Raw genomic sequence first — 12,347 nt, forward strand, 5'->3', positions numbered from 1 at the left:
TCTCCAGGAGACCTCAAGGGGTGTGGTTAACGTCCAAGGACCGGAAGAGGCCTGGTCAGACTGCAGGGAACTGCAGGGCTGTCTCCACTGTCCAGGGAACCTCAAGGGGGTGTGGTCCATCTCAGGGACCTCAAGGGGGAAAACCCATCTTCAGGGACTTCAGGGGCGTCTCCAGTGTCCGGGGGACATCAGGGCACTCGGCCATTCGCCAAGTCCCCCCAATCGTCCCTCTCCTGGGTCCTAGACGCGCAGCGGGGTCCAGGCAGCTGGGTCGCGTGCGCCTCCAGCCCAGCCACCGCCGCCGGCCCAGCCCCAGCCCCAGCCCCCGGGAGCGGGATCCGGTGCGCCCGGTGCGCGGTAGCAGTAAACGCCAAAGAGGCGTCGGGAGGCATCTGGGAAGCCTAGGCTGCGCACGCCAGGCCGGAGACCTCCGCAGCGCGCACGAGGGTTCACGATGGGGTAGCGCGCGCTGCCGTCGGCCAGCCAGCCCGCGGTGCAGCGGTCCAGCAATTGCAGCTTCCACGCAGCGAACAGCTGGCCCACCTTGGCCACTGATGCACCGCGCGCCGCACATGCACGCGCTGCTCCGGCGAAAGGCACAGGCCGCAACGGCTTCAGGAAGAACACGCGTCCTGTGGGGGTGACATAGGAGGTGCAATGTTAGGACGGTTCCAGGGTCCTCGCCTGGGGTTCAGGATCCCACCCTCCTGCAGCTGAGGGACTCCAGGGACATTCCCTGTATCCAGGGACCCCAGCCTCCGCCTGGGCAATGTTGGTGCCAGGTGGCCTTTGACTGTCGCGGGACAGGAGTACTCTAGTTGCCACAGCGGAGGGCTGGATAGTGACGAGATTGCTTGGGGCGGAGCCTACGCACCCGGGAGGTTGGACGTGAAGCAGAAGGCGTCATAGCGTTCCTCAGCGTTATGCCGATAACCGTAGTTGCGCACGCCGCCGCCGTTGGCTCCGCCACCCGCCCCGGCGTTTCCGGCCCCGTTCAGGCCGCCGCAGGGTTCCCGAGGCTGGCTCACCGGGTACTGCACAGAGCCGTCGCGCAACCAGCCTGCGTTGCACCAGTCCAGGCCATCGCGCCAGGCCGCGTGCAGCTGCTCGGCAGACGCCAGGATACCGTCCTGCTCTGCACACGCGCGCTGTGCCTCCACGAAAGTCAGCTTGTAGCGGCCTCCACGGGGGTGATAGGGGAAGACCACGCCTAGGGGAGGGCACAGGGATTCAGCCAGGGTCCCCTGGCAGGCCCCATCCACCTGACATCTCAGATGCCCTGTGACCGACTATTTTACCTGAACCTTCAAGTTCACTCCTCTCTAGCCTCAGATCGGATCCCACCACACCTTTCCCCAGCTCACATCCATTATGGCTCCTTTAACCTTAAATTTTGGATTTATTTAACCCTCCCCCGAACGTACTTAATTGTGTCTGTCCCTCTCCCACCGCTGGAGACCGTTTCTCATGATTTTAACGCCCTTTTCCACCTGTCAGACTCATAGTCTTCGGTCAAAAGCCAACTCCCAAACCCTCCTCTATTGGGTCTTATATGTCTCTGACATCCCATAGGCACTGAGTCCTTCCCACTGGTCTAGTCCCAAGCCCACAGATCTAGGAATGTCTGTATCCACTGCAGGATTCCCTAAGACTGGGAGCGCCTGGAAGATTGACTCAGGGTGAAACCCCCATTTGATTCACCAGCGTTGTCCAAGACAGTACCCATTAATTTCCCTTCCCCCTTCAGTTCTTATGAACCGGTTCCTCATTGGACTCACAATCAATGCAGCTCAAAAGTGCTTTGTGTTTGCTCGGTCTTGGTTGAGTTGAATACTTTAAGCAAACCCAGAGGGCAGACAGGGGCCAGAGAGAAGACCTGGAGCCTGACAAGAGATTGAATCTGGACTCTGCCGCTCATAAGCATGTGCCCTGGGCAAGGCTCTATCTAACCTAGCTGAGCCGATGGCCCATCTGCTGGTAATAGCTGTCACCCTTGGGGTTTGGGGAAAATTAAATGAGAGACTCCAGAGAGCTCTTCAACTAAATGGCTGGCACATAGAATGCCTAATAAAGGAGAGCTGCTGCTACTGCTGGGATTTGTTATTGTTAGAAAGTTCTGCAAGTACGGGGTCCCTGAAATCTCTCCTAGAATCTAGTGGTCTGAATCAGGTAAACAGGTGTGTGTGGGGGAATTCTTCAGATATAAACTCTATCTCTCAGCTCCATGGTCAGCCAATCAGAGCGGCCCATCTCTTAGACACAGAGATTGGCTCACAGATAGGCACATGATTCAAGGCGGTCCAATGAGAAACAACTCTGAGACTCTAGCTGAGTCTTCCAGGAAATCCCTTGCTAAGCGGTGAGGGTAGAAGCCTGGCATTAGGATTGGGGTTCCTTTGGGTTTCATAACAGGAAAACTACCCAGCAAAGCCCATGCAGGAAGCAGAGATGAGATGAATTTCTGACTTAGTACCAATACTTGGATCTCACTGTACCTGAACCTTAACTATCCCAGGATTCTCAGTGTCCTCCCTATTGACACTTTTTAACTGAATTATCCTTTCTGGGGGAACTCTTGTGTCAGGTAGCGTCCCTGGCTTCTCCCCACTAGCTGTCAGTATCACTCCCATTCCAAGTATAGCAACCTAAAATGTCTCAAATCCCCCTCATCAGAACCATTGCTCTAACCCAACAAAATCTCTAAATTTCTTCAAGTCAACTTGATTTGAATTCTATCCCTTGCAGTCTCCCATTCTCTCCTCCCTTAGTAGTAAGCTCCATCCTGTCCATGTGCTGGTCACCTTCCAGGTCCAGCTTGACCATGCCAGCGTCGTCTTCCAGCTCATTGGTGACCTCGCACTCGTAGCGCCCATAGTCCTGCAGGGTGACATTTCGGAGGACCAGGGAGGCATCCCCCGGCCCGTCGTTCTGCAGCTCTGCGCGCCCGCGGTAGCTGCCAAAGGCCCGGTGCTGAGGACCCAGTGCCACGAAGACGTCGGCGAAGGCTAAAGGATCCACCACCTTTGTCCACTTGAGGCGGACGCCATCGTGGCCGTGAGCAGCTGCCTCGTAGTGATAGCGGCAGGGCAAGACGATGGTGCCACCCCGGTGGCTTACCACTTGCCCAGGTGCCGTCTGCACCACCACTGAGCCCGACTCACCCTCTGTAGGGCAACCAAGCAAGGTTCAGAGAGGAGGGGTCTAGGAGCGGGGCGGGGGGGTGTAGGAAGAAGACTTGGGTGAGCGTCAGGGGATCAGAAAGGTAAAGGGGCTCAGGGAGGGGGCAGGGGCTCAGGTGGGGGGATGGGGGTACCGTGGCTGTCAGCAACGCGCTACCCTGCGGCCGCGTCTGCGCAGCCGGTGATCACACTTAGCCATAGCTCCTCAGGGGCAAGACCCGCTTCCGCGGCCCGGACTCACCCAGCACGTGCACGACCTTCTTCCGGCCGCGCTGTGCCTCCACCGAGGCGGTTAGCAGCAGTATCCCCCAAACCGCGGCCGGGAGCACGCCCCGCCCAAGGGCCGCCGGAGCGCACACCTGGGGACACAAGGTGCTCAAGCCAGCTTCGAGCAGCCTTTGCCTTTTAGAGGACTGTCTGCCATCCCCGCGAGGACTTCTCAAATGCCCAGGCTCCTACTCCGGCCAGGGTCCCAGAGGACTCCCCCAAGGGGAGTGTTGGGAGGCCCCCTCCCCTGCACCCTGGCTCCTGAGCTAAGCCAGGTCCAAGTCCCTGGACTCATCTCCCTTAGACCTGCCCCAGCACCCCGCCTGACCCCCTACCCCAACTCAGGTGGCTCGGAGCCCCGCCTCCTCCTCTCTGGGGCCGGGCTCTGGAGTGGGGAGGGGAGGAGCTGGAGCCGCGGTAGCAAGGTTATCCGTGCGCCAGGAGACTGCAGCAAACGGGGCCGGGACCGGAGCGCGGGGGTGGGGTGGCTGGAGACACAGGGAACGACACGGGGCTGGGGGCTGGGGAGAACAGGGACAGAAAGAACCGAGAGAGAGACGGAGGCAGATATGGAGGAAGAAAAAGAGAAGAGACCACGAGAGGCGCAGAGACAGAGATGAGGAACGAGAGACAAGGGTGGGGGAGAGACAGAAAAAGAGACAGGGAGAACATCACCACCCACCCCGGAAAAAGGGGAGAGAAAGGTAGAAGGAGGCACAGAGGGGAGCAGAAAAAGGGACAGATCCAAGAGGGTGAAAGAGAACAGAGAGACTGGGAAGAGAAATACTGAAGGGACAGAATCGGACACAGAAGCCCAGAAACCGGGGGATCAGGGACACACTACCAGCCTGGGACCTGCTCCGGTGGCCGCACTCACCATCCTGCCCGCGCGGCCCCAGCCGAGCGGCCCCCGCGCGTCCGGTCTGCGCGCTCCCCGCACACCAGGGAAGGACTGGGCAAGTCCCGCAGAGCGGCGCAATCCCGGAGTCTGCCTGCAAGGGGAGGAGGGAGGCCGGCGGGGGGGGGGGGGTTGTTAAAGGCGACGCATCTGCGCGGCTTGGTGGAAAAGTGGGCCTGGGCACTGGCTGAGGAAGGACTGGCTCTTCGTAATGAGTGCGTAGCCACGTCCCTGCCCCGTCCCTCAAACTCTTGAGCTTCTTTCTGTTTAATCATCTTTAAAGTGGAATGGGACCCCAAGGAAGTCCGGGATCCATGCCTTGGCAAGAGTTGGTGAGTGACTTGGTTAAGGGGCTTGACCTACAGGCCTCAGTTTGCCCATCTGCCCTTTAGGTGATCACCCTGGAGTGGTGAAGGCCCCACAATAATCACACACTAGAAGAGGGACCTTGAGCGACAGGTTCAAGTCCAACTCTGCTCCTCACTGTGGGACCATGGAGGAGACCTTGGCCTCTCTGAGCTGTTTCCATCTCTGGGAAATGGCAATTTAGTTCTTTAAAGATCCAATAGCTCTACACACCTGGTAGTACAGGTAGGGGGCAAGGAGCAAGGGACTCTGATCAAGTCCCTGATTCCCTTGAGTTTAAGTCAGAGGCCTAAGCCTGGCCCTTAACCCAATTTAAAAAATGACAACCAAGAAATGGTAAGTCCTCCCTGCAACCTCTTGGCTGCCTCTCTGATCTATTTCCCCTAAAATGAGACCAAACCTACTATATAGAAGCAATTATAGATTCTGTGGTCTCACCTGGTGGGGCTCAGTCCCCAGCTCAGCTGTGCCCAAGACATATGACCTAGGACAAGGACCTTCACTTCCTACAGCCTCTGTTTCCCCATCTGGAATATGGGTGAAATCCAGCATGTGATACTTGATATGGTATACAGTTGGTACTTATTAATGGTGCCACATTATAACTCATATTGTAATTTATTGGCAGAGCAGTGAATTTTCTCCTGATCGTGAAATCAGGAAGGTCTCTTATCCATTGTGAGCCTCAGTTTTCCCCATCTGGAAGTTGGAGCTGTGCACCAACCAGAGGCAGACTTCTGTTGTCCTGCTGCCTTAGGTTTTGGACAGCCACAATGGCAGTGAGGATTGAGTTCCCTGTGGGATCCAAGAAAAGGGCTCCTTGCCCTGGCACCCTGAAACACTCAGACAGTGATGTTTTAGACACCAAAAGAGTTTTTATTAAAAGGACTCATCGGGTGGGGTGATGGGTAAATTCTGGGACAGCAGAAGGCTCCTCTGGGAGAACAGTGATTGATGGTTGAGTGAGGTTCTCTTTGTAAGAACACCTGGCTGTTAGTCTCCCATCCCACCCCCTGGCCTGAAACCACCATAGCTAGTTCTGAAGATCCCCAGAGGTGTGTCTCCTGCTGGTAAAAACCGGTAACCCACCCTTCCCAGGGCAGGGCTGGCTGTGCATGTAAACAGAGTCTCGGGGAGCCCCGCAGCCCTCTCATTGCTGCTTCTTGTGGGCCAGGGCATCTGGGGGTGGTGGGTGCAAGAAGAAGGCTGGCCAGCGCAGGCAGCGGTAGGCCAGCAGGTGAGGGCCCAGAGCATACAGTAGATTGCACAGGAAGACGCAGACCCAGGCATCCTCTGGCACACGGTAGGTGAAGGGTGTGCGCAGGTGCATGGAAGCGCCCATGTGTGAGAACTGTGCCTGGTGACCAGACAGGAAGGATGGATGTCAGGGACCAGAAGGGGACAGAAGTCCCAGCATGCTTACAGAAGATAGTCAGGCAGAGCCCAGAGGGTCCCTGTCCTCATGTTGTTGACAGCTGATCCAGTCCAGCTCCTCCTCCTAGTCTTCCCTACCCTTGACAGCTGCTTTTGACCCAAATCTTGTCAATTCTACCCCCGTGGAAATCTTCTTGGGTCTTCCTGCCCTGGCCTGGGGCCAGGTATTTCTTTTCAGAACTAGGGCCCCATTCTGATTAGGCCCTCCATTGCTCAAACACCTCCCATGGCTCCCAGTCATCCTCAGCACCAGTTCCCAAAGCCAGAGTTCAGTCTTCAGCATCTATCTGCCAGTTTCTCTTGCTTCTGCCTTTACCTACATGATGGCCCTGCTAAATTATTGTCCTCCTCTGTACCTGTCCTTATGTTGCTCCCATTCCTGAAATGCACTTCCCTTCCTGGAAACCTGTTCTCTTTCATCAAAGCCCAGCTCCTGTGCTTTCCTTCCAATCCCTCTCAGTCCCTGTCCTTCCTCCTCTCTAGCTCTGACCCCAGGGGGCCGGGAGTATCTGTGTTTTGGCTCTTTCTCCCCCAGACTAGTGAATTCCTAGGTACTGGGCCGGGGACCTCTTGGTGCCCATAATCATGTTGCCCAGGTTGAGCACAGAAGCAGCTGATGGGTAAGCAGAAACCGCCTTCCCTGCATGCCTGTCCACCAGCCCCCACCCATCACCCACCTCCCCCTCACCTGGCCAATGGCTCCAGCAAACACCAAGGCCCAGTCAGGCAGCCAGGAGCAACCGGGGAAGGTGAGGGCATAGGTGGCCAGGCCGTAGAAGGGCAGAACGTAGAACATATACATCAGCATCTGGGGGTAACAGGGCACAGACTATGAGATAAGCTTGGTCTCCTGAGACCCCAGACACGGGGCATCTGAAGAGAGGTCTGGACAGCCTCAGATCCCACCCAGGATGGGGCTCCCTGTACCCCCCACTCCTGTGCAAAGTGATCTTCTTTCCCCCACCACCTATATATACTCCTCTGTCTCCAAAAGTGGCAAGTGATCCTGGCCAATCCTAACACTCCAGTCAAATGGTTATAATGATTCATAAGGGGTGGGCATATCACAGCCTGCCTGAGACTTGCACTTAAGTTTTGGGGTAATAATGGATCATATTCCTCTGGGGTGGCTGACTAGGGTGGATGGAAGCCTAGAGCTGCCTGTGACACCCCACAGAGAGCCATGCCAGGGAAGCAGAGCCTGGAGACAGTTATCCTTGAGTTCCTGGATCCAGCCATACCTGAAAACCATATCTGTTACTTTTTTGATAAGACAACACATCCCATATGTGTGTCTGTCAATTTAACTTGTGCTTCTGGCTCTGGATTCCAAGAGATTCAGGCAGGATAATGGCCCTCTCCTCCCACCTGCCCTCTCACCTGCACCTTTGGATAGGCCACAGGATCCCGCAGGTATGGCTCATACTGGTAGATGTAAACAAAGCAGGCATCCGTGGGGCAGTCAAGCACCACCTAGGGCAGACAGAGGAACCATCCACCGACCTCAAGCGTCCCTCAAGCTGGAAGCCTCCCACACCAACAACGCTCAAGCAGGGTCCATATCCCTAGCTCTGGCTCTCTCCCAGAGGAAAGAGGAGTGAACACTCAGGTCAGACTTGAAGAAGAACTTCCTTGGATAATTGGACAGAATAGCAATAGTTTTTCTGCACCAGTAAAGGAACACATATGAGAGAGGTGAACCAGGAAGGGAGGCCAGAGGCAGGAAATGGGGAGGCTGGCCAGGGCAAACTCACCAAGCCCCGAAAAAGGGTGAAAAATGCAGCAAGGAAGAGATATATGACGAGGGCCAGGTCAGCAGGGCGCTGCAGAAGGCCCTTTCTTTGCTCTTCCTGCACCTGCCCCGGGGGAGAGAATTGGAGACAGCATGAAAGAAGGTGATCCTTTCAAGGAGACACAGTCTTTGATTAAAAGGAATTCACATGTGGAGACCTTCAGGCAGGCTGGGACAAGGCCTGCCTGGGAGCGAGGCGCTCACCATGTTGGGTGTACAGCAGGTTGGTGCCTGAGACTGGCTGAAGACCCTCCTCCCAGCCCAGCACGGCACCAGCAGGTAGAGGATGGCAAGGAAGAAGGCGGGTCTAAGCTCTGAGCTGTATTTGCCTGCCACGGTGGAGGAGAGAGGAAGCCAGTCAGCAAGGGTCTCCCAGACCTGGCTGGGCCCATTAGTTGAGCCATGCCAGAGCCCTGGATGGACTTCTGTGTGTGTGTGTGTGTGGGGGGGGTAACTGGGACTGAACTCAGGGCACTGGGCCACTGAGCCGCATACCAGCCCTATTTTGTATTTGATTTAGAGACAGGGTCTCACTAAGTTGCTCAGTGCCTTGCTTTTGCTGAGGCTGGCTTTGAACTCATGATCCTCCTGTCTCAGCCTCCCGAGCCACTGGGATTACAGGCATGTGCCACTGAACCCGGCTCTGGATGGACTTCTTGGTTCACAAATGCTAATCTCACTCTAGCTCCAACACCCTCCATGATTCCTTGCATCCATCAGATGATGTCCCCTTTCCTCAGCCTGGCCTGCCTCCGTTTACCCTCTGGATACAGATCCTACATTCCAACCATCCTTTCCTTCCCATGAATACACCTTGGGTGTTGTCCTTGCTGGGTCTTTGTCAGGCCATACCAACATCTGGACTATCATCTCCGCTCTACATCTCAAGATCTACTTACAAAGCTTCCACTCTGTCACTCTGTCACCCTAAAAATTCCCTTTCTGTGTCAAAGCATTCTGCCCAAACCCCTGGAGTCTGGAGGTCAGGGACCAGTAGCCTGGGGAGGAAGCAGAATTAATTTGGGCTCCAAGTGGAATCTGGTAGGCTGCTGGTTGAGGCTCTTCTACGGACAGGCATAAGGAAGGAAGGGGCCTCTGTGAACACTGGGAAGTGGTGGAGGATCCAACACAGGGGCTTCCAGGTGAAGGGCACTAACCCAGCCAAATTTTGTAATTCCCCCAAACTGAGTCCTTACCAAGAATGTTTCCTGGGAGGAACACCAGGATGCTCATGGCGAAGGAACCCAGCCAGTAGAGTCCAAGATTCCGGTATCTCTTTCTGGGAAGGAGTGGGAGTGAGTAGTGGGTACCTGGTCACTGGTTTCAGAGCCTCAGTCAGGGTCCAGAGACCATTCTGGGCTTCCCAACTCCAGGTCTCTCTGTTTTGCCCAGAATAGAAGGAACAACAGGGAGTTGAATAGGGGACTGAACTGTCAGCCACTCTGTCAAAGGGGCAAGGTGGATACAAGGCAAGAATCACCACCACCACTCACACCTGATGACATTCTCTGGAACCTTCTCTTCCCCATCCCTGGCTGCAGCCCTAGAGAGGCTTCTGATTCCCACTCCAGAGGAACTTCTGGTTCCACCCTGACTTGGGACCCTACCTGAGCACACAGTTTCTCTCTCAGGGCCCAGGAACCACCCAGCCTGCCCCCTGCACCTTTTATGGATGGCACCTGCCATGGCCAGGTAGAGGAGGTAGTGAACCGTGCCATCCCAGTAGCAGATGAAGATTCCATGCGATGTGCGCAGGTATGGCTCACCCTGTGGGGGCAAGTGAGAGGCTCAAACAAGAGGTGAGGCATGGGACACCCCTGGCCACCCTCCACGTACCTCCTTTGTATAGAACTCCATGAAGCCCACCACATAGCCATCTTCCTGGAGAGCGATGATGAGGTCCACCACGGAGGTGAAGGCAAAGATTGCAAAGACTGCGGGGAGAGTGAGTGGGCGGGGCCAGTGTGGGTGGGGATTTATAATGGGCGTGGTCAATGTCACGTGTGAGCGGGGCTAGGGCCAATAGGTTTGGGCATGGGCTGGTTCAGGTCAGGAATAAAATAGGGGCTGGAAGTAGCAGGTCAGGAATGAGGTTCCAGTCAGGGGCTCCGGCCCAGTTCCTGTTCCCGGACCACAGGTGCTGGACCACAAGCCTGCCTCATTCTGCATGTCGGACAGAGACACAGCCCCACCTTTGGGGGTCCCCAATTTTATGGGAGCTGCAGCATCCCTGCCCTCAGGAGATCTAGGAATGATGGGGAGGCACAGAACTTCAGGGGCTCCCAATCTGATGGGGGAGAGACAATCCCTTCTCTCAGGAGTTCCAAATCTGAAGGAGGAAGCTTTTTGAGGTTCACCAATCTAATGAAGGTTTCCTAGTGTTTTTGAGGTCACCAGTCTATTGGGAGCCCATCAAAGGCCTCCAGGGTGATGGAAGAGGTCCTTCAATGGCCCCAAGTCTGAGGATGGAGGCCCTGGTCCAGAGAGTTCTCTCCTTCACAATCACCCAGGGACTCACCAGCATAGAGTGGATCATAGGAGATCTCGCCTCCAGACAAGACGTAGATGGCCACAAAGAGCAGACCCAGGATCAAGGCGCTCATCAATGCCACCCACAGGGGGCTGAGAGGGAAACCGAGTCAGGGAAGCCAGGCTCATTGCTGAGGCCTCACCCCACCCTCCCCAGTGGGGAAAAGGTAGACTCCAGGAAGTACCAGGTGATGAGACTGAAGCACCTGCATCAGCAGACTCTTGCTCGGGCTGTTCCCCCCTCATAGAAACTGCTTCCTGAAGAATCTTCTCTCTCTTTCTCTTCCCCTCCCTCCCTGATGTTGGCCTCAAACTTGGGACCTTCTTGCCTCAGTCTCCCGAGTAACTGAGATTACAGGCCTGTACCACCAAGTCTGGCCTGATGTCACTTTTCTGCTTGGCAAACTCCTTCTCATTCTTCACGGTCAGTCTAAATTGCTCCTTCTCCAGGAAGTCCTCCCTGACTCCCAAGAAAGGATCACTGTCCAACTTGAACTAGGAACAGAGGGGATATCCACCAATCCCTTTTGTCTGTACAATTTATTCCATCATTTATGGATGTGTGTTCAATTCAATTTGTTCAGTCAATCATTCAACAACACCAAGCCTCTCTGTGGCCAGGCTCAGACCTCTCAGCTGAAGACTCCAACCCCTCCCAGTTGAAGTCCAAATGCCTCCATTCATTCCACTCTATCCCTGCCCAGATCTGCCCAAGGCGAGTGATAAGGCAGTGATAAGGCAGGTCTCTGGGCAAACCAAGGTCCAGAGATGGTGAGAGATCTGTCCAGGGTCACACAGCAAAACTCTGAACATCAATTCCCTACACCATCCAGGTCCCTATCTTCTTATGAACCCCTCTATCTCCTAGGATCTCCTGACCCTATCTATTAACAATGACAACTATAGTAATTGGATGAGACCACAACAGGGTCTTTGCACACAACTTGCAATCTCTACCCACAACAATGGGGTGAGATCTAAGATTATGCCATCACAGAGATGAAAAAACTAAGTTCCGCAAGGCAAGTTGTTTCACCCAGGGTGCCAGGAGATAGAGACAGATTACTTGTACCCAGGGAGTCAGACCCATCCTCAAGATTCTATCTATCCCACGGTTTGTGATGAACTGGGTTTGGGAGTGTGAAAGGCTTGCTGGACCCTCAGAGACAGAGTCTCTGCATGTCAGTCTAAGGTCAGGATGCGCAGGACATGAACAAAAAGAAAGTCTTTGGCCTGCACTGAGGCATGGAGCAGGTGTGTGTGGCAGCAAAAGCTGGGTCATCAGCTTATCTGGGGCAATACTTTGACCCTTGGCGACTTTAGAACCTGTGCTAGGTGCTGGAAATACCCCCAGAAACCTTTCAAAACCCTGCCGTGTGTGGGGTTCGGATCTTTGGTATCCCTTCTCCTCAGACCCCAAACATCCCAGAGAGTCCCCACTCCAGCCTCCAGCAAGGAGGGAAGGGAACTTCCGGTTGGAGGGGGTAATTCTGGCCCAGCCCCCATCACTCCCGGTTCCGAGCTGCAACGGGGCGCGGGGCTGGGGGAGCCAAGCCCGCGGCCCGCGCATCCTCCCCCCAGCCCCCTCCGGTTCTCCTCGCCCGCTTCCGCCCGGTGTTCCCCGGGAGGCACTCCCCGCACGCACTGCGAGAGCGCTGAGACGTGGTTGAGCACGTAGGACACCGGGAGGGCGCCGAGCGACAGAGCCGCAATCTTGCCGGCCAGCGGCGGGATGTCCATGGCGGCGGCGCCGGGACCCGGGTCGGTCCTGGCGTATCCTCCAGGGCGCTCGGCTCCTCAGTGGCAGCGCGTCTAGGCCAGGGGTTGCCAGGGACCCGCCCTGCACAAAGGTCGCCCCCCGCAGCGTCCGGGGCAGGCAGCG

General features: G+C 55.8%; 2 protein-coding genes across 2 annotated transcripts; both read right to left on the reverse strand.

Annotated features, from left to right (window-relative positions):
- Positions 1 to 71: 71 nt before the first annotated feature.
- HAPLN4 (hyaluronan and proteoglycan link protein 4) lies at positions 72 to 4,839 on the reverse strand (the record flags this gene model as incomplete). The annotated part of the gene is made up of 6 exons (XM_081283207.1): positions 72 to 632; positions 875 to 1,210; positions 2,802 to 3,164; positions 3,421 to 3,538; positions 4,324 to 4,438; positions 4,829 to 4,839. The coding sequence occupies 6 exons, from the start codon at positions 4,837 to 4,839 to the stop codon at positions 241 to 243; spliced, it is 1,335 nt and encodes a 444-aa protein (XP_081139333.1). The 3' UTR covers positions 72 to 240.
- A 749-nt stretch (positions 4,840 to 5,588) lies between these two features.
- On the reverse strand, positions 5,589 to 12,347 carry TM6SF2 (transmembrane 6 superfamily member 2). Its single transcript, XM_081284743.1, has 10 exons — positions 12,111 to 12,347; positions 10,455 to 10,558; positions 9,773 to 9,870; positions 9,600 to 9,703; positions 9,133 to 9,215; positions 8,141 to 8,265; positions 7,899 to 8,000; positions 7,525 to 7,617; positions 6,833 to 6,952; positions 5,589 to 6,067 (listed from the first exon to the last, which is right to left on the reverse strand). Exons 1-10 carry the CDS (start codon positions 12,203 to 12,205, stop codon positions 5,861 to 5,863), a joined length of 1,131 nt encoding a protein of 376 aa, XP_081140869.1. The 5' UTR covers positions 12,206 to 12,347; the 3' UTR covers positions 5,589 to 5,860.

Source organism: Spermophilus citellus (assembly GCF_964194105.1).
Source record: "Spermophilus citellus genome assembly, chromosome: 3".
Taxonomy (NCBI): domain Eukaryota; kingdom Metazoa; phylum Chordata; class Mammalia; order Rodentia; family Sciuridae; genus Spermophilus; species Spermophilus citellus.